Raw genomic sequence first — 23,300 nt, 5'->3', positions numbered from 1 at the left:
TAGAATATAATAAACAGTTTATTTAAATGGTGTATTTATATGGCCTTGGCAATAGTCGATTGTTTGGAGAAGAACCTTTCAACAGTTCATCAAACATTTACCTAAACATTTGTTTTCCTTGGTAAAATTATATTGGCTGTCCAATTTAGAGAAACCAAGAGTAGCTATCATATAATGCGACATAACAGAAATTTTTATAATTGAAGTCGAATTATAGCTCTCTTAATACTACACTTTTTGATATTAAACTTTGGGAGGGATTATTAGAGTATGTTTAAAACTACAAATGAACTTTAACACTTCACTTTTTGCAAAAAAAATAAAATAAAATACTAAAATCACTAAGGTGAGCAAATACCTTTAAACTCTAATATGTGTTGCTTATCTTGACAGATAGGCCTATTTCGTCTGCGACTTACAGACTTCTTCAGTGTCGAGTGCTCGACTTGAAGAGAACATCGCATGGATCTATTATTTATACTAGAAAAAGTGTGTGGGTATGTTAGAACTAGATTCTACCTGTAATCGTATACAGGAGGTCATTTTTTTTTTAATTGTGTACCTAATCAAATGAAAGGATTGTCAATATTACAAATTCCTGCTTGTTTGGCAGGTGGTCAATCAATGTGTTTATGTATTGTGTGTGTGAAGGTTAGGTATAAGTCTAAACAGCCAAGAGTACCCATTTCCTTGATCTTTCAAGTCGAGCACTCGACACTGAAGAAGTCTGTAAGTCGCAGACGAAATAGGCCTATCTGTCAAGATAAGCAACACATATTAGAGTTTAAAGGTATTTGCTCACCTTAGTGATTTTAGTATTTTATTTTTTTGCAAAAAGTGAAGTGTTAAAGTTCATTTGTACTCTCTTAATAGTCAATACATGTGGATAAGGGAATGATCAACTTCTTCCCAATGATCAACGACCTACACCCCCAAATTACGGTACTTGATGTTTTGTCACATCATGTGCTAAACAAAATCAAATTGTATCTGTCATACGGATTCTTTCTCACTACTCTGCATATCTTCATCCCGAATGCAAGGCTGGTATCAAGTTTCTTTTCAGAGACTTGGTCACTATTTTAATGCAAGTCTCTAAAAAGTGTTTATTTTTAACTGAATGCTCTTTTTCATCGAAACGGTCCCCAAAATCACTTTTATCTCACTTCACTCTGCAGTGAACACTGGTGTGAAATTCAAGAGGGTCCATAGAAATCTACAGAGGCACTTACGCGATTATTTCGAAAGTTCTTCCGGAGTTCCTTCTCAGATTCTTTGAAGAAAGGCTTATGGAATTCTTCTAGTGATTTCTCCGGAGATGTCTTCTGGAATATTTCAAGAAACTCCTTCAGACACCCGTCCAGAATTTCCTCTAGATATTCTACACCATTTCCTATAGAAATTCGTCCAGAAATTTTTGCAGATGGAAATTCAACGCAATTGCCTTCATAAATTTTCAGGATCACTCTTATAATTATCCCAGGGACTGTGCCAGGATTTTTTATTCACAATATTTTCCACCAGCTCTTCCACCGATTGCTCCTATAGCAGATTTTCTGAAGATGCCTACAGTAGTTCTTCCAAGAGAATCTCCAATAATGCACCCGGTTTTTTTAAAGAAGTTTTGGGATTTTGCCAGGAAACCACAAAAGACTTCCTCCAGGAATTCCCACGTCGATTTTTTTTAGTAATTCTTCCAATCATTTTCGTAAAGATCACTCAGATAGTTTCTCTAAGGCTAGCCCCATGGTTTCTCTCAGACATTGCTCCTAATGGTAACATTTCCCAGCGATTATTCCAGGAAATCATGAATTCCTCATAGAATTCCTATAAAGATTTCTCCAAGTATTTCTCCAGCATTTTATCTAGAAAATATTTCTGTTTTTCGAACGTTTGTCGAATATTTTCTCAAAAATAAATCTCCATGGATTCTTCAAATTTTCTTTTAAAGTTTCCCACAAATTTGCAATGCTGACCAACAGTAGGGGGATTAGGCGCATAATGAACACACGGGCGAAATGGACACTTCCTTAATATCTGAGAATATGCATATTGCATCAAAAATTCATACACTGCATGAAATTTGTATTGCATTTGAAATGTTTGACGATATAAAAGTTTATTTTTTGCTTCAATTGTCCTTCAAAATTTGACTAAAAGTTTTTCGCAGTTTCAAATAAGCATATAATCAAGGCCGTGGAAGGATTTAATTTTTGAGCAAAGTAACAAACCTAGAAAAGGTTCTTCTTCCCCTATCATCAATCTGCTCATAGTACGGATGATCTTCTCTTATTGCTGATTCCTTTTTTGAGAACTTCCTTGGGCAATTCAGCAAAACAAAATGAATATTAGGAGGTAATTGTCTGACTATTTCTTGAAAATCCCCCGTTGAAATCCGTCCTATGTTGAAATCATATAGAAATCCTGTTTGACAATTTTGAAGGAAATCCAAAAATCAGTAGAAACATCTCTAAAATAACTGCTTGTATTTTTGAAGATGTCCTTAACGGAAAATTTTGAATCTTTGAATCTAGCGAAATCAATGGAAGAATCATTGGAAAAAAATACTGGAGGACTAAATGACATTCTTGAGAAATGTGTGAGAGTCTTTGGAGGCATTCCTGGTGAAATCTCTGGAATAATTTCTTGAGTTATCATCCAGGTTGAATGTTTGAAGTCATCTGGAATAAACATATTAAAAGTCCGTAAAAAATCATTAAAGTAACTAATAAAGCAATCTTCAGAGTAATACCAGTAGAAATCCTGAAAATAATGTAATACGAGTTATACTTGCCGTAACACAAAATAAACTCTCAGAAATATCCTTAGGATTCTCAGATCCATATGGAAACATCTGATCTCCTGGTTCCTGATTGAATTCTTTTTGTTTTCTTGGATCATGTTTAGTCTCTTTTTCATGCATGATGGAGAATTCATAAAGTTATAGCGTTATAGACAGAGTTCCTGTTTTTAACACTCAGCCACTACCAGCCCTGCGAATGTCATAACCTCGAATCCTATTTTCCAAAATGAACCATTTTCCTGGATTAGTGCTGCAAACATTCGCTACTTTGCGTGACGTTCGTTTGGTAGCCATGGTCTGCAGTCATTTTATTTTTGTGCATTCATCTTCACTTTATAGTGTGCGACTTATTTTTGAAAATCTCTCAAAACCAACAATTTGTTAGCTCTTCTGCATTCAAATCACATAAAAGCAGAAACCTCAAAATTTGAGACGAATTCCAAGTCAAATCGGTCAGTTACAGAACTCGACCATCTTCGATTTGCAGTAAATTTTACACAATTTTACATACAAAAAGCGTTTTCCATAAAAAAAATCGATCATTTTGACTCGAGAATAACTTTTGAAAATGGCCTATACATTTTTGCATGCCATATATTTGACAAAATCTAACACCGAAACTGTTGATTTTAGAGAAAAATGTACTATGCAGAAGTTGTAACCGGTTGGACTACAAGAAAAATATATTTTATATTTTTTCATGAAAAATAAAAACTAAATTTTAAATTACACACAATATAATCTTGATAGTAAACAGATATTTGGGACAAAGTTTCAAGATGGAGAAATTTTTTATAAAAGAGTTTTTCTAAGAACAACTTTTGGTCGATTTCCAAAATTTTGATTATTTGGCGTAATAAATACGTTCTGATGACACAATAAGAATCATAAAATGATTCTGAGCCAAAATAATTACCTGGAGAATTTTTCCATAAGTAGTTATTTTCAAGTTATATCAAGTTTAATGCTAATAATATTATTTATTTATTAAAATAGGCATTTTTTTAGTTATTCGCGATTCTCCATCGATAACAATACGTTTTCGAGAGCAAAGACCATATTTTTTCCACTTACTTATTTTACTTGATGGAGAATCGCGAATAACTGATGAAAAGCCTATTTTATTAATCAATTTTTTATTTTTTGCAATAAACTTGATATAATTCGAAAATGACTACCTCCAGAGAAGTGATCAAGATAATAATTATGGTTCAGAATATTTTCAAGATTCTTATTGTACATCAGAACGTATTTATTTTGACAAATAGGACAATTATGAATATCTATCTAAAGTTGTTCTTGGAAAAACTATTTTATTAAAAATTTCTCCATAATGAAACTTTGCCCCAAACATCTGTTTACTATCAAGATTATTTGGTTAATATTTAAAAAAATATAAAAAAAAAATGTTTTTTTTTTCATGTGTCATTGAAATTTTTAATTTTATTTTTTAATTTCTCATGAAAAAAACATAAAATATTTGTTCAGTGTATATATTTTTCTTGTCGTCCAAACGGTTCACTACAACTTCTTCGTACAACATTTTTTGCTTAAATCAACAGTTTCGGAGCCAGCATTTATCAAATAAATTGCATGCAAAAACTTATACGCTATTTTCAAAAGTTATTCTCGAGTCAAAATAATCGATTTATTTTATGGAAAACATTTATTCTACCATTCCAAAAGCATATGCAAAATTTAACGCAAATTCAAGATTATCGAGTACGATTTTCATTATTTTCGACTCATTCTGGATACAATTTATCTTGAGCCAAAAATATTAAGATTTTGAGATGGCACAAGCGACAAGTTTTTAAATATCATCTTCAGTGAAGTCTTCAGAATAATGTTATTTTTCAACCAATTTCAAAGCTTTTAACTTTATTCTTTTCAAAATGAATATTTGAAAGGTTTGTAGAACATCAAAATTGTCTAAAATCAGAACCAGTATAAGTTAGAGGTAGTTGTCTCTAATTTTTACTCATTTTACTAAGAACAGCTTTGTTCTTCAATAACTTCATACACACTCAACCGATTTCAAATATGTTTACATTATTTTAACTATTGTATACAACACATTTAATTAAAAAAATGATTTTGATTAAGTTATTCATCATAAACTGCCCAAAACTATGATTTTTTTTTTCGACAAATACCCTCTTTTGAATTTTGCCAGTTAAACGCTACACAGCTAAAAATATGTTGTAAATTTCAGCTTATTTTCATGCACATATTTGGAGCATCAAAATAAACTGAAATGTCGACGACAAAACGCTTATTTTTCACTCCAATGCACTTTAAATTTACAAGATCATGTAACATTCAAGCATCTTTAATTGAAAAATAAACGTGATGCTGTAACTATAGATGTATTTGATTTACTTTTACTTTTTCTCTTCTGTTTACGTTACATTGAAATTTAAATATTTTTATCTGTGTATTATTAAATAGGAAACTTGTTTCTCACATTTGTGAAGGTCCAAGCAACAGTTATTAAAGAATATTATGACAAAAATATTCATGTGTTAAAAAAATATATGCATTTTCGAACTTGTATTTATAATCAATCATTTTTTCATGAGAAAAAATGTTTTTGGGTAGTTTTTGTTGAATAACTTTGTCAGAACTATTTTTGAACAAAATATGTTGCGTATACAGTTTGAAATCAACTAAACTGGCTTTAAAATTATGTTAAAATTTTTAGAATCGGTTGAATATTCATAAATTTATGAACAAACAAAGATTTTTTTTTTTATAAAATGAAAACTACTTTGAACTAAGACTTGTTTTGATTTGAGACAAATTTGATATTCTATAAACTTTTTTGCAATTCCGTTGCAAATCAGCCTACTTGTTATTAAGAGAATCGACAACATAACGGCCTACTTTTCCTACCGAAAAAACTGTGCTGAAAAGTGCTATTATTCAGCACTAAAGTAGCACTTTTCAGTACTGTTTTGAGAGTTATCAAAATGACGTCGGATTGCATCATAACGTAATCTATTCAATTGTTCTGAATTTCTTACTTACTTAGTCAACTAGGTTCTGATTCTACATCCGTTTGACGAACCGAATTTAAATGAGTTGGATTCGAATCGTAGATTTACATGTAGAATCAGGAGCTAGTTGACTGTGAGGGATTCTGAGTTGAGATAGGACGTAGAGGAGGTAGTAGAATATGTAAGTTCTCTACAAAAACATACAGGAGCTTCATGGAGCGATTCGTGTATGCGTTTTTACAGAGAATTCAGCCTATGAGTGACTTATAATATGACTGTAAACTGTATACAGCATCCTATCTGATCTTTTTTTGAAAGTCGAATGAGCAATGGAAGTGTGAAAATTTGTGACAGTAATCTCACAGCCTACTTGATTGAAAAATTACGCATGTTACTACGCATGCCCATGTGAGTTTTCTTGAAGTAAGTTTATTCTCCAAGAAATAATCCAACTGTAATGGCATTTTTGTTATTGCAAAAATTGTTGTATGCAACTCGTTGCAAAACTCGATTTTTTCAGCACTCGTCGTATTTATCCAATATACGACTCTTGCTGAAAAAAACATCATTTTGCAACTTGTTGCTTAACACTTCAGCCTGCAAAACTTCGCTTAACGTACATAGCATCAGCGTGGTGGTTATGACGGTGATAAACCGCGCGACGATTGAATGGTTAAATAACTAATAATAAATTCAATTTATTCAAAAAGTTGTGAAGACTTTACTGAAGATCATATTTTATAATTTGAAAATTCACCTTCAAGTTGCTTGGCTCACCTCAAATTCTTAATATTTTTGGCACAAACTTCGAGGTTTCTCTTTCTATGTGATTTGAATTCAGTAGAGCTTACGAATTTCTGGTTTTGTGAGATTTTGAAAAATTAACCGCACCCTATTACTTAACTTTTTATTGATTTAGTTTTTCTATCTTTATTAGCGAGATATGTAGCCCTTGGCTAGTTCATCTCGGGACCAACGGATTTACTTCCCTTACGAAGGAAGTCGTCACCATAACATCAATGTCAAGTGACCATCTCTGTGATGGGATTCGATTTCCGGTCGTCAGCATGAGAGGCATGTGTTTAACCACTACACCAGCTTTGTCCGCAGGTTAATTTAATTACTTTAGAAACAATATGATGATGGATGAAAACTTACTTGTGAAAATTGAAAATGATTTACCTTAGCAAATATTTTTCAAATAAATGATTAGATAATGACTTTTCAAACGCTTTATTTGCGTGCATTTGACCTTATCTGGCTAGTTCTTCACTCAAATAGATAACACAGCGCAACAAAAATGACATTTTTGCGTGTCTCAAGGATCAAATTATGTGTCTCTAGTAGATTTGGGGTTGCTGATTCTGATGCCGTTCTCAGAAATTTCCCAGCACGTCACAATTTTTAGCTACATGTCGCCAAAGTTGTATAAAACATTGGTTTTATTGATGTTTACCTTAAATTTGAAGCATATTTAATTAAACTTTTTTGTGATCTTATCCACCAAGCATGCAAAAGAGGACATAAACTTTCGTTTTAAATATATTTTGGTTGAAATTTCACGATTAAATTTAGATTGAACTGATCTTTTTCAACATGCTTGCAGTCTCCATACAAAATTCTTCATTTCTCTTATATGGCAAAATACAATACATTTCTAAACCATCAAAAAATATTTTTTCCGCATCAAAAATATTATAAACTTTGAGGATAAGTATTGTTATACACATAAAGTTTGAATTCTGTGGCAAATTAAACAAATGAATTGCCTTACAAGCTGGAAAACTTGCATGCAAGTTGGCTGAAATAGTCAATTTATGCATTTTCAACAACCAATATCTCAAAAACTAGACGTGCTATGACATTTCTGTAAACGGCAATGGATTCAGCAACCCTTGATTGAGTGAATAGAGGTATTTTGATGCTGGAGACAAAAACGTGTTCCGCAGTGTAATGAGCAATTATTCATTGGTCAATCATTGAGTGCTGGATGAAAAATACAACAAATTTGAAAACGATGAAAAATTTTAATAATTAACGATAAAACTCAATTCAATCTATTGATCTTCAATACATTAATTTAATCGAATATTTAATTATCGTAATTAATTTATGAATAACTATCAACACCTTAAAATTAAATCTCTCCATTTAGCTTAGAGCTTTTTTCAATGTAGGTAAGCTAATAGCAGTGAGCCTGTGATTGATATAACATTAGACTGCAATGCAAGTGAAGTAACGAAATCGCAACAACAATAAAGTGAATGTGGGACAAAGGTTTGACTTTAGCTGAACAAAACGCACCAACTGATAAATTCAGTTGAGTGGTGTCAAATATTTTGCAGGGATTTGACAGTAGTTCAAAAAAATATATTACTATTAAATAAGACAGTCTATCAAACTATAAACCCTGAAAACATTGCAAAAAGAAGGCTTGTGGAAACTCGGTAATATTTTTTCCCAATACGATATAAATGTACAAATTTTAAACTGATTACCTTTCACGCCTAGTCACTATTACGTCAAATTTTGATAACGTGATAACCTGGCGAGCAAGACTGAAACTAATAGCATCATCATTGCATAAGCGTGTTTATGCTGCTCGTTTTAAGCATCGCATTCCAATTATTCACCACCCAAATCACTTTCGCTTAAGTTTCAATTACGCATCGTTCCACCAGCAGAGATCAATATTTAAAAGGAAAAGGAAAACTTTCTTCGATTTTCCATCTGCCCACAACAATGACTGTTTTGTACGGTTTTACATCATCTACGTACCTACACTTGTCCAGCAGATCAGTTCGCACCATAACCAAAAATTGTGTGGAGGTAAAAAAACTACCAATGGATTTAGTTTGAAGAAGCAGCAGAGATAAACACCACACCAAACAGCCAGCCAGTTAAAGCAGCATTGTGGCTACACTCTCGTGTAAAAATATGGGGCACCCCCTGGAAATCAAACAAAAGTTCATATCTCGTTGACAACACGTCTCCTTATTGCTCATTCAAAAGGCAATGAGTGAATCTTAGTTCGTAGGTATTTCAATCAGAAATACTAAATTTTTACTTGAAGTTGTGACATTTTTCAAAAAAACCCTCGGCATTGGATCGACTTACATTTTAAATCAACGCGTGATTTGAAACTAATATCGTAGAACAATTGCAAAACTTTGCGGAAACATCTTTCAAATTAGCCATGTTGTTTTCGGTGTAACTTTTGAAAAACGACACTACTTTAAGTTTTTAGTATTTAGTAAACAAATTTTCAAAAATATTTTTGTCTAAATACATACGAAGTAACTGCCTTCTAAATGAGCCATAGAGATTTTCAATGGAACGTGTGTTCGCAGACATATGGACAAAACATTTTTGCACGGCAGTGTACATTGCGCGTTAGTGTTTCTCGGCATCGCGCGAGTGCCAATCGTAGCATTTTTCGCGCTTAGTCCAACTGTTTTTCGAAAGTCTCTTCAACATCTTTTGGAGGAAAGGTGTCCATTAAAACGGTTCGGCGGCTCGGTTCGGCAATTCGGTTCGGAAGGCTCCTCCATCATGATGGGTGATGCGTGCAAATAAATACATAGTTTGAAAGCGACAATGTGCAAATTAGTGAAAACTCATCAACTTTGGGAAAAGTCAGTGAATTCGGAATTGTATTGACGATTAGGATCAGTATAAACGAACTCCCGGTTGAAGACGGGATCTGAAGAGAAGCAATTGCGTCTGATGTGCTGTGAGCAGCAACACGACTTTGCAGTGCGTTGAAGCTAATAGGAAATGTAAGCAGCAGCTTCGCCGCCAAGTACCTACAATTAATAATGCGAGAAGTGCTTTACGAGTTTACCGCTTACCGCGCCTTACGGCACTTCGTAGTGAAGGTACAAAGACCCATTAAAGTGTCATTAGTGCTCGGGTTTTTTTTCTTGCTCCGTGGTGGTCACCATTGCTAAGATTGAGTGGTTTTGTAATTTTGGGTGAAACTTTTTTTTCTTCAAGTACGTGGGTGACTGACAGTGCTAATGTGTGAAATGTACTTTGAAGTGCGTTGATCGAAATCCTCTATTTATGCTCTGAAACATTTGTTTGAATTTCCAGTTGCTGAATGTATGGGAGATGTACAAATCGGTCTCTCATGGAATGCCATAGACTTTAAAACAGATCACATTTGAGATTCCTTAACATTCTTCATGCACTAAGAAAAAGTTACACATTACACATTAAGGGTAAAAAATGACCAATGACTTTGAAACTCTCTCGACAATCCATTTTTTTGAACAGATTTTTATTATTTTAGCTTCAAACAAAAGCTATGCAACCTTATGAAAATATGGAAGCCTCAGCTTTTTTTCGTATATTTGGCCCTTCTGGACTCAAAGGCTCCTGTAACCGATTTCAGAAAGAACTGATGCACACAATAATTCGCTACACCTCTGACCATTCGGATTATTTCTAAACCGATTTCATAGCAGGAACATAATCAGAACATAACAGCTCAAAATCTATGATGTTTCGTCGAGATTCAAGTAGACGCCATGTAAAAAACCAAACATCCTGCTAAATCAGAACAATTTAATAACATAATACCATTCGACAGATCAAAATTATCCAGAAGTAAAAATACGCAATATCTTCCACCAACAACAACTTACGACCGCTAGCGGATTCTTAAAATCGATTCAGATAGGACTTTGACTTCTCCTCTATGAGATCATCCAGGAATTTCAGTAGGTTTCTACCAGAGTTTCTTCCAGATATATCTACAGATTCCCCCAAGAATTGCATCAGAAATTCTTTAGCCAACAGGAGCAATATCAAAAAAATTTACAAGGGATTTTAACAGGAATCCCTTGAGCAATTCCATCAGGAGTTTCAGCAGGAATAACATAAGAGAGTTCTTCAACAATTTCATCAGGGATTTATCCTAGAATTGCATCAGAGATTGCTATAGAAATTGCTGTTCAGAAATTTAAGAACAGGTTTTTTTAGATATTCTACCATGGATTCCACCAAGAATTATCTCAGGAATTTCTCCAGGAGTTCTACCAGGGATTCCAAATTATTCCACCAGGAACTCCGCCAGGGTTTCCATCAGGTATTCTCCCGAAAATTTCAAACCCTTCTAGGGATTGTAATATTTTCTTCGAACGTCGTTTACCTGTTTGTGATTACGTGAATGTAATTTCCCCGAAAGACAGTTTCCCGAAAGACCTCTTTGTGCTCGAAAAGCTTTGAAGTTCAAAATTGTGTAAGAATATTTTTCAGTGAAAAGATATGGTAAACTATAAAAAAAACTTTACGCAATCAAACGAAGAAGATACTCGAAATTTTTCGACTTAACATACTCGCTTATAAATATGCACCTTGGGTTCATTTTTTTCTTCCTCATCGAGGTTATTTCTTTTGTTCTTTCGATCCTCATCACCCCTAAAGTGGATTTACACATGGTTATTAGTAAATTCACTATTTATGTGAAGGCGAGAATGAAGCAATGAGTCGCCCTCTAAGTGAAATTAACAAACTCAAGGTATAAGGATCGTCCTGGGTTTTCCCAGATTTTTTCCCAGGGATCTTTCAGGGAAATTTTCTCAGGAATTCCTCCGATTTCTTTCCCTGGAATTTTCTGGGTTCTTCCATAAGTACCCCTAGGATTTTTTCGGAGATCACTACAGAAAATGCCCCCGAAATCTGTCCAGGGATATTCGAACGAATTCTCTGCACAGAAATTCTGCATAAAATCATACAAATAAATGTCTGCAAAATTCGACGCTAATTAACATGACACATCGTGTTAAATTACATAACCGTCATGTAAATTTTTGCGAAATCACGCGTGATTATTTTGAATCAATGCGTGATTACGCGATGCTCAGCGGAAATTTACCTTATGTTCATGTAATTTTACGCGATGTGGATGTTACTTTGTGAAAAAGTTGTCATTCTCTTTATATGCGCGATTTTACGCTGAAATGTACATGTTTTTTTTAGTGTAATTTAGATTCTCCCAGATAATTCTTTAGTAAATTCCTCCAGGCATTCCTTGAGGTTTTTGTCAGAGGTTCCTCCAGGGGCTCTGTCCCGGATTCCTCAAGCTTCCTTTCCTGCTAAGAGTTCTTTATTAATTCTCCCAGGGATTTCTCCAACTTCCTCCAATAATTTCTGCGTAGTTTAGAAGAATTTCCTAAACAGCACCTTCATTTATTCGTCCAGTAATACGCCTAACGATTTTTTCGGCTGCAGGTGTTCAGAGATTCCTTGTGCAGAATTCTGCAACGAATTTATATAAGAATTACTTCAAAAATCCTCCGGAGATTCCTTCAAGAATTCCTCTAGAATACCTTCAAGAACTTTTCTGGATATTGCTTCTGATATTTTTTCACGATGTCTTCTAGAAGTTTCTCCAAGAATGTATCCAATTATTTCTTTTGGTTCAGAGATTCCTTCTGTAGAATTCTGCAAGAAATTTCTCTAAGAATAATTTTAAAAATTCCTCTTGAGATTTCTTCAAGAGGTCCTACTGGAGACTTTCATGAATTCTTCAAGTTATGATTCTGGCATCTCTTTGGCAAATCTTCCAGAAGTTTTTCCAAGAATTTATCTAATTGTTTTTTCTTGGGATACCGTAAAGAACTTCTTCAGAGACACATTCAAAAACTGCTGAGATCCCTCCTCAAATTTCTCCAGAAATTACTCAAAATTCATCCAGACATTACTCTAGGATATCTTCTACAGATATTTTAGGGGAATGTCTCAGTAATTCCTCCTTAATGTTTGAAATATCCTACTGGTATTTCTACAAGATTTTTTTTTTGCGATACTTTTAAGATTTTGTTTCAGATGACCCACTAGTTCTATAAGTACAAATTACTCTGAAAATTCATTTAAGACTGCTTAAAAGTATTCTTCTAGAGATTGCTTCGGAAATTTCTCCAAAAAATTGAGCTCTTAAAGCTCTTCAAAACTTGTAGTTCTTCAAATATAAATTACACCAAGAATTTTTTTAATCATGCTTTTAGATATTCTTCTGGAGATTACTTCAAAAGTTCCTCCTCGCTTCAAAATATCATCCAAAAATTGATCAAAACATCTCAGTAGAAATTTTGAGAGGAATCCATGGGGAAAAAGTCTAGCAGTCCTTATAGAAACTATTGAAGAAATTCTAATTAGAATTTTTGGCCTAACCCTTGAGAAACTCCCAGAAGAAGGCTTTCTAGACAAATCTCTGGAGAATTTTAGAAGGAATTTATGAAGGATTTCTCGTAATACTTTTTGAGTTCAATAGACATCGTACACAAACAATATCCATACCGTAGCAAATGCGTTTACTAGACGAGGAAACTATATATTGTTATTGAAAAAAGGAAAAACGTTTTCACAGTGCAAGCTCCTTTTTCTAACAAAACTTGAAAAATATATGGGGGTAATCTTGAGTGAGCGTTTCGTAATTAGTGGGGAGTGGGTTACGTGAAACGTTATCTTGTTACGATTGTACCCCGTTTAACATAAGGCCATTTGGCAATAAAGTCGTTTGGCTTAATGGCCGTTTGACATATGAGTGTTTGAAAATGAGTTGATTCAAATATATATCATATATCATATATAATTAGTGGTTTCTTCTGAAGATTGACATACTTAATTTTTTCAGTCAACAGCTGTGCTGGTTGAGGTTTTTATTATGTGGGCTTCCAATGGGTTGTTGTTGGCGAGTATGGTGTGTTAATGCGCTCTCGGGCTAAGCATTAGATATAAATAGAAAGCGTTGTTTTTGGGTGGGCATGTAATTGTTCAGAAAGAAGTGCACTTTGCGAAAAAAGACCACGTGATTATTGAGCTGAAATCGAATTCAGGTTAACTTCTGCGTCCATGAGTCCTCTCGTGGCGTAGGGGTAACGCGCCCTAAGTAGAGTCGTGAGTTCGATTCTCACCGAGAAGACGTGTAACTTTTTCGCAAAACTTCACATCAATGTGTCCATTTAATCCAATTGCAAAGTATATATAATGTTTAGTTTTTCGGTAGTTGTTAAACTTCCACTCGGCTGGTTAGCCGTAAACCACGAATCATAATTAAAAACAAGTACTTCAATATCTGCTTAAAAACAAATAATCATTGGAACAGTATAGCGCTAAAGAACAACCTATGTGTACATGAAGATAATATAAAGTTACACTTATATGACTAGTTGTAATAACTATAATTGTTGGTACATCATATTTCGAAACAACAATCAATAGATAGAAGGGTATATTTGAGATAAATATATCAAAAGCTTCAGTGCCAAAATGTATTCCGATAGTGCTAAAGAATATTTTTTATTGGAGAGATTGCCTTTCCATCTCTGGGTAAATAATAATATATTATTTGAAATATTCTACCCTCTGTCGGTAATCAATGAGTTTATTCAAGAACATGGGATTGTTGAACGAAGCACAGTTTTTTGTTGTACCAATAGATTCCAAAATAAGCCTGATGTTGTCAGTGGGATTCAATAGAAACATGAAAACAAATGTCATGTTTAGAAATCCTTGGTATCATACTTATTATGCCAAACGACCATTATGGCAAACGACCGTTTTGCCAAATGGTCATTATGTTAATGAGCTTTATGCAAAACGGCTTTATGCCAAACGACTTTATGCCAAATGACCTACCACCATTGCTACATTAGGGGGTAGCGATTTTTAGTGTAATGCAATTCGTGTATCACCCATACAGCCTCTAGTCTGGAGGTGCACTTGGAGGAATCCGTTCATGAAGGTTTTTAATAGAATTTCCTGAAGGCATCCTAGGAGGATTCAAGGGAGAGATTGTTTGAAGAACTCTTTGAGGAAACCATAGAGAGGAGTCTTGGCAGAATTCATGGAAAAAATTGGAGTAAATAATTGATAACATAGGAAGAATTCTTCCACGAGGAAAATAAGGAATTCCAAGATAATTCTCTAGATGAACTGCTAGGGAAGTTCCTGAGTAAAAACCATTAAAAGATTTGTGTGAGCGCTCCGGATAAGAATTCTCGACAAAACAAAAAAATAGACGAATTCTAAATGGTATTTCTGGAGAAATTTGTGAACTATTGCTTGGACTGAGTTTTGAGTAATTTCTTTGAACTTCCTGGAAGAATTCCAAAAGGCTCCTTGGAGCAATTCCTGGGGGAATGGTTGAAGAAAGAATACATAAATGAATCTCTTGTTGGAACCTCTTAATGAAGTAATTCAAAGGGATTCATCACCGGTAGATGTCGCTAGAAAACATTTTTAAGAAATCTCTGGAGCAATGCCTCTGGAGAATTCCTGGAGGCCTACCTGAACCGATTCCTAGAAACCGGTAGCGGCCCATAAGTTCTTACTGGTTAACGGCTTTTCTTCTTTTTACTTTTGGATTAAAAATGATCAATTCCGATATTTTGAATGCTATCTTAGTTTTATATTATTAAATTGTACTGATTTGACAGAATCAGAACCGGTTATGTTTATCTGAATATAACATTTTTTTTTATGTCTGTTCTATGCCATTGCTGTTGATTGATGATACTATATATACCGGTGTATAGACAGACTGGCCTTGTAAAGATAAGTTAAACAATCCATCAATAACGTTATTTTGGTAGAGAATACCATTATATTAGGCCGGAACAAATTTAAAATTTTACTTTTGTCACCCCCCCCTTACAATTTTTCAAAATGTCAGAGGAGGAAAATAAGTAAAATGATTTATTTTCAGTGTTGATTTTCATTATTATTCGTGTTTTTTTGCTAGTTTTAAATCTGTTTGTTAATACTGATAGGTTTGGGACTTTTCATGGACGTTTTTCTTTTAAAATAATGATAATTTTTCATCGTAATCTGTCTATCTGCCAATCTGTCATGTAACGGCCTACTTTACTGCGCTGAATTAGGCAGTATCGTTATAGTAATTACGCAACTTCAAACAGTTACCGTTTTGTCTCAAATTCCGAACAGACTCATATTCCGAACACTCCGTTTTTGTATGGCGATTTGGTTGAAATGTTTCGCTGAAATATGTCATCAAACTGCAAGGAAATGGCAGTCAATTGCAATCCAATTTAAACTCTTCTAATCTATTCTATACCTCTGGAGTAGTGATGATCCTCTAGTTCGAGACCAGTAAAACTAGCTCAGATAAATTTATTTGCGAAATTATTCATTTGAATACTTTTTATTCGTGCTGTTCGGAATATGAGTCAAGGTGTTCGGAATATGAGACAGAATGAACACAGTGTTCGGCATTTGAATCAAAATGTTGTTCCATACTTTTGCGTAAAAACAATACTAAACAAGTTAAAATAAACAATTTTATCGGCAAACCCAACAGTTTACAGTTAGACTTTGCGAAGAAATTGAAATTTTCATAAATATCAGTTAATTTATGCCTATCAGATGCATTTGAAGTCACTGTTGGCCTTAAGTGTTCGGAATATGAGTCAAAACGGTATATAATGACTACCACGCAACGCATTTTCATTGCGCAATTGTTTTGAGTCGCGCAATGAATCATTACATAGCCATTTTCAGACATTTTAAAATGATGGCAAACGATATGCTTTTTAATGTACCCAAGTGGTCCTCTAAGAAATTTCAAAAAATGTTGTACGCAACAAGTTTTAGAACTCGATTTTTACAGCACTCATCGCATTTATCCTAGTAGATCTTAGATTCTAGTTGATCTAGTAGATTCTTCTTCTGCTGGATGCATAAATATTGATATTATCTTCCACAAGCTGCGTATCAAATGTGTTACTACACTTTGTCTTCATTGTGTTGTATACACGTTTTGAATTTATATTTCGTTAAAGAATAAAATCATATTTATGGGGAAAATTGCTGCATAAATATAAAAACTGAACGTAGAATAATTGCCATCAAATCTGCTTTTCAAAACACATTATCCAACATTCGTTATTGTTTGCAAAGAACATGGCACAAGTGGGCAATATATTTCTCAGTGCCAGTTTTATTCAAATCTAGTGAAATATTTTTACAACCAGAGGGATACATACATGTTATATCAAATCAAAACAATCTAAGTTTGATTTCAAGTTAAGTGCAATATTTTTAGGGTGTTTTTAACATTAACTCTAGTTGAAATACAATTTGAAAGTTGTTCTTTCTCTCACTAAAACTCAAGATTATGGGTGAAAAACCTGGAGATTGCTATTAAGAAAATTCTGATTGTGAAAAATGTAATACGGTCAATGTTATAAAAAAAAGAAAAAAATCGTGATAATAGTTCAAAACATTTTGATCGGCGGGTATACGCTGCAAAAGCAAGGTTTTGCAGCATATTAGAATAAAAAATAATAAATTTTCCTGAGTTTCCATTTTGATGGAAAGTGAAAAAAGAGGATTCTAAGATTTGTTCCGGCCTTATAGCTAATAATGCAAATATTTTGTTGTCCAAAATGCTTGGGGTACATATTCTGAAATTATCAAAAACACTCAGTTTAGCCTGAACGATTTTTGGAAATGTCCACACCCTACCAGAAGCGGTTTCAAGATACTCCGAAATGGTTAAAACTGGATGCTCTTGTAAGTCGGAATATAAATCAGTAAATTTGAGCAGTCATTTCATACAAACGTAAGAAATTCTGGACCTAGTATGGTATGGTTCCTTCTGAAATAGGTTCTAGGTGCTCCAGAAAGGAAGCCCAGAAAAAAAAAAAACAAATTTACAAAATAAATTTCAGGGTTTGATTTTGGGGTCTCACATCTTTGGTTTAAAATAGGCTTTTTGAGAGCGTTACAAATTAATTGGCCTATTTTACCTTTAATGCATAATCTGTAACATTTTGTGTAGCACCTTTCCTAGAGATCGCTTTCAAAAGTTAGGAAATATCTGTAGCGGTCGGTCACATTGGGACACAATTCGAAAAACACTCAGCTTATTCAAATTCAAGCAAATGTTTCTCTTTCAATTAATTCATTATGTTTACCGCTAAAACCCACAAAAAAAAGAACAGGTGCCTGTCTCACTCTTCCTAGCTCTGCTCGTGAGAGCTAGTGTGACTTCTGATGCGTGACAAACTGTGCTGTGGCCGCTGAGATTGGGATTACAGACAACGAACGACATGGTACTCACGACGGCCCGCTTCGAACGCAGCTTCGGAATGAACGGAATGGGCGAGAAGCGCTACTCGGACCGTCGGTTGAGACCATGGCCTCCGACCTACGCGGAAAAAGTGGCCAAATCTCGCTGGTTGGCGGCGAGTAACCTGGAGATGGGAAACATATCCATGCGTCCGGTATCGGCCGGGATGGTCATGCCGGGAAGTGGTTTTGGTGCCGGTGTCGGACACAACGGGTATCGGTATGGGCCGCCTCCGATGTTGACCCGGCAGAAGAGCGACATCTTTCTGAACGTGAAATCGTCGCAATCGGTGTTCGATTACAACAACAACTATTTGGTGAACAATATTGCCGCGCGGAAAGTGAAGAACATCGCCGGGATGACCGCGGTGGTAGATAGTGACAGCAACCTGGAAGAAGTGCGACGGATGAGGTAGGATTGAATCGGATAAAGCCTGGGTTTTGTTTTGCGATATGAATCAACATGAAGGACTGAGGTGAAATTCAAAATTGAGCTGCTAAACTATTTGAAAATGGAAAGATTATAGGTCCAATATCTCTAATTATGAATTTGGTATTGATAAACTATCAAATTCAAGTGCACATTGATCAGAAATAATACATCTTCATTAATTAGTGTTAGTGTTTTCCACCGGTGAAATAGCGGTAGTTTTAAAATGATAGCTTCAATACCAGGCTTAGCCAAATGCATGTTTGCTCTGGATAGTGCTGCTCGCCGACTAGTTCAAGGTCATAAATCATGTTGCAAGGAGGAACTCGTTCGTTGCTCCACATTCAAGTCGAGCAATGCTTCTGCACTTTAAATTCCATTTCACTTAAGCGCACGGTCATTCTGTTGCGTTAAGCGGCAAACATGCGCCGTGTAACGTTTTGGCCGACAGCATGGTGGTTAGGGTGTTTTAGAAGAAATCAATGTTCGAAAAGTCATAGTGCTCAACCCTTAAGTGAAAGATATGCTTAATTATAGCATTTTTGTAAAACAAATAATCTTTCTGAAAAAAAAAATCATGAAAAATTGCTGTTTTTGATGGAAATTCTCATATTTTGACGTAAAATTGTCAAAGCCTAAAATTTTTCTTTTAATTTTTTAATTTTTCTTAGAAAGTTTATTTGTTATACAAAAATGCAATAATTAAGCACATCTTTCATTCTAGGGTTGAGCACCATAACTTTTCGAACATATCTAGGACACCCTAATGGTGGTACATATGGATGGCTCGTGGTAAGCGCATAAATTCCAAAGAGAAATTCTGGTTTGTACTGGCCTAGGGGAGAAATGTCGGACGTACCGTTAATTTGCGTGTGTTGCGCTGCAATAGCTCCACTTGGGAGCTCGTTTTTGACCTGGGTCAATTATTCATGCTGAATTGAAGTGTTTTCGAATGGGGATTTTTTTTCTGTCATAGTGACCATTTTCTATCGAGCAGGCTCAGTTTTGAATTTCACCTCCATCGGGGGGAAAAATACCCACTTTCGAGCGGGCCTCACGCAATTCGTGTTTCGCAAAACAAAACCACCTCGCAATTTTCCACGATCCGCAGGCGACATTCCACGACGCAACATGGTGGCGCTGGTCAGTTTTTGCATCACCGTTTGCAGAAGCAGCCCACCTTTTTCCATCTCAACTCATCGACAAAGTCGCGCTCGAAATCGATGGACGATTTCACGACCGGCGGTTTCTTGTTCGAGAATGGATACAACAAGTACCGGCCTCGAAACGGCGTTAAGCTGAACAACGGCAGCAGTCTGAACGGTAGTCATAGTATAAGCAACAACATGATCAACAATAGCAATAACAACAACAGTTCCAGTAGCCCCAGCCACTCGGGAATCCACGCCAATGGGCTGCGGCACTATAATAATAACTTCGCGAGCAACAATCTGAACGGTGTCCATAGCTATGGTGACCACTTGAATGGTGGCGGCGTTACCGGAGGGAAGTTCTTGTCCATGAAGAACCATTCGGTGGACAATTTGCTAGATGTTGAAACCAACTACGAGAGCTATTACCAGGTATTTATGTTTGTGATTTTTTTAATATGTTATATATTTTATGAGAAAATTAGTCACATAAATTTTAATAACAGAGGGGACTAAATCCAGAGAGGAGTAAAGGACAAAATCTTACTTCTTAGAAAAAAACGGCTTTGAAGCTTTTTAACAATTTAGCATTCCTTGCAAATCGTATGGATGCCATAAAACAATCTAATTGTGTATGTATTATGCTATTTTTACAGTTGAACGGAAAATCACTTCGAAAAACTGTTGAAAGGTTTGAAAATAGTAGAATTTTTCAGTATACCCAGCTCAGAATCGACTGACCGAGTGTCGCAGACCAGGCTTGGGAACTGTGACCACTATTTATCACAGTTCATCGATTCTGCCAGTCAACCAAAACGCAAAGCAGCAGCAACATCAATACCATCAGGCGTTGCGCTGCCAACGGTTCACACACTGCTTGACTGTTTTTGTCTCTCCTCTATGACCGTTTTCGGGCAGCCATCTCGAGGTGAATTATTGAAAAAGAGTTAAATCATCCAATCGCTAATAGCAAGAGCACAATCATTCCGTTGCGATACAAATAAACAAGTTCAATTTATGCTGCCTTTATCGAGCAAAAATGCAAAACCGCGGAAACCGAAAAAAATCGCGTCACCACTGTGCTTGAGTCATTTCGCATTTGGGTTTGAAAAACGTTGGGAAGAAGAAGATAACAGTTTTGAAGATTTTTTTTTTTTATCAATTTATTTGGAAGGCTCGAGGCGCCGCAAGGCATAACAGAGCCGAATTCTTCGAACTATGATTAGTTACAATATTATAGTTTATTACTCTTCCGAGCAGATTTTTTTGGTCGCAACTCCGTCGAACCCGATGTTGCAAACTGCGCCCGTCGTTCACTTGCCGTTGCTTTACTCTGACAGGGTAGAGCGTCAATCATCTCCGAGAGTTTAGCTATATTTTTACTGAAATTTGGTAATCCAAGTTGCTCAGCTGCTGCATCAATTTCTTTCAACCGTTCCTCGTCCATCTCGTCCATGTTCGGTGTAGATACCTTTGCTTCTTCTTTTTCTACCACTTCCGTATGCTGTTCCAAGATTTCTTCTTCAATGATTTCTATTATGCCGTCATCCACAGTTTCCATTTTGTTCGGCGGAACAACTGCTCCTCCTTGAACGACGCCAGCATAAGAAATCCCGCTCTCTACATGGTTCCGCTTCTCCGTAACTTTCACCGCCGGGCAAGAGTTCTTTCGGTGACCTTCCAACTTGCACAAGAAACACTTTTCCTTAAGTCCGTCGTGGAATATCTTCGCATTCCATTGTCCGATATTCAGCGCTGGAGGAACATCATGTTTCATCTCCATGTACACACCTCGTACACCAGTGTACAGGTGATCTAGGCCCAGACCGGTAGGAAATTTTTCCCGCAGTGTACGATGAATCTTCCCATACGTCCTAAGCACTGCACACAATGCGTCATCATCCACCTCTGGGGGGACATCGAACACACGCACATACTGTATGTCGATTCCCGCGATCAGCATTCGTAGCAGTACAGATTTACCACTGGAATACTTGAATGGAATATCTCCTTTATTCCGCTGCAGTGCGTCATGCATCGCAGCCTCCGTTGTGTACTTTATGCATACACTTTTATCTGCTCCCATTTTGTACACTGCTTCCATAGTAGTTGCATCTGAGTCCAGTGTTTTCAAAAAACCTGCGATTTCGACCCATGTTGGCCGAGGTAATCCGGCAGGAAATTGAAATTTTACCGTATTGGCAATCTTTTCTCCGCTCATTTCTCTTTGAACAACAAATCGTACGATAGTCCGAACAAAGCACACCGACAGCAGAAAAAAACTACCTGCGGTTGCACTTCTAATTCATTCGAGATAAACCGACACGTCCGACGTTGGCTAAGGCAAGAGAACGACTGACAGTTTTGAAGAGCCGTGACATTGTTTTGTTTTGAACGGTCATGGTTTGCTTTGGATTTTGATGGTCGTGTAGAAAAATGTGAATGTCGAGGTGGTATGTTGGCTACAGTACATTTCCCATCCCTGTCGCAGACACTCCTTTTGCTTTTGTGCCTTTCCGCTGGAAAAGTGATTACACAAAACTACGTATTTCGACCTGAGTACGAACTGACCACTAAATACAAACGTGTATTCGACTATCACGGATTTAGATCCAATTTTTAATCAAATGTTCAATTATTTGATTCAGCAAATTCCGAGAAATAATGTGTTGATGTAAAAATTGTTTGCATATAAAATCACGTGCAATATTTGATTTTGTCTATAAATTCCTGACTCGATTCCGGGTCATTTGGCCGAATGCCGTTTGGCCGAACGTCATTTGGCCGAAAGGTTCATTTGGCCGAATGCCATTTGGCCGAATGCCGTTTGGCCGAAATTGAAAACAATACTGAACTACAGTTAGCATACATTTGTAATGAATTTCAAAGCTGAATTCCAAAGAACAGTTTATTCTTAAAGAAGGGTAAATCATTATTGATATACAGCTCTTTAGTGTTAGCTCATGGAACAGTCAATGCTGAAAAAAGACCATGTAAGCAATTATTCACTTCTCTGCTAGCAGTAATAGCTGCAAGCATAGGTTTTTGCATACCGTTTGTAGTCAGCTTTTGACAGTTAGTAAACGGTATACGACTTATTCGTCTTGATGCTACAGATTTGCTTCAATCCTTCTTATAGTACTTAATTATAATTTATTTTGAATTCTTTTAAATTAATTAATATATAGCAATCACAAGTTTGGCATCTTCTTTTCATAACGGAGAAACAGTTAGTTTCTTTAACGTAAGTGTTCACCGAGTCGTTCGATCTAATTTTTAATAAGACTCTATGAACGTATAATAAGCCTTAGTTCCATTAACTATGAAAAATATTAAAATATGAAAGAACAGCCTATGATCAAAAGAAGGAAAAATCTCTTATAAAAATTTAAGCTAGTGCAATGCAAATAATTTTTTAAACAGTGTAACTATAAAGAATTTCCGATTATTTAAAGAAGGTAAAATTTCCAATTAAAATATAGGCTAAATTATTGCCAATAGGAATGAAACCAGTACAAGTTGAAAAAATAGCCTATGTTTAAAGGAAGGAAAAATTTCTTATGAAATTATCAAAAACATTTCAAACCCTAGCACACTGTTGATAGCCCAGAGACGAACAAACCATGAGCTCAGAGTCTTGATGCGCGTTCACAACTTCGTTCTGAATGAACGGATAGTTAGGTGTATTCTCTTGGAGCACTTATATAGCGACAAACATAACGTCCCGCCACATCATAAAGATCAACAAGTCAACTAGCAGATCAGTTATTGGGCCATACTTATTAATCCTACACATCAGCGTTGAAAAAAATTGAATA

The 23,300-nt window shown here is 35.5% G+C and overlaps 1 protein-coding gene across 6 annotated transcripts in view; it reads left to right on the top strand.

Moving 5' to 3' along the window:
- The window catches only part of LOC5566042 (WD repeat-containing protein 47), a 330,929-nt gene that overhangs the window by 246,614 nt on the left and 61,015 nt on the right, over positions 1-23,300 (top strand). Inside the window, exons 1-2 of one of the 6 annotated variants that reach the window (XM_021842878.1) lie at positions 17,775-18,313; positions 19,443-19,914. The exons of the other annotated variants lie outside the window; for them this stretch is intronic. Of the exons in view, the coding sequence (XP_021698570.1) occupies positions 17,883-18,313; positions 19,443-19,914 (903 nt within the window). The 5' untranslated portion in view covers positions 17,775-17,882. Of the gene's footprint in view, positions 1-17,774; positions 18,314-19,442; positions 19,915-23,300 lie in introns of those variants that run through there. 6 annotated transcript variants of the gene reach the window in all.

The sequence above is a fragment of the Aedes aegypti genome, chromosome 2, assembly GCF_002204515.2.
Source record: "Aedes aegypti strain LVP_AGWG chromosome 2, AaegL5.0 Primary Assembly, whole genome shotgun sequence".
In the NCBI taxonomy this organism is placed as follows: Eukaryota; Metazoa; Arthropoda; class Insecta; order Diptera; family Culicidae; genus Aedes; species Aedes aegypti.
Note: the sequence above shows the minus strand (reverse complement) of the source record. Positions and strands in the feature narration are given on the sequence as shown.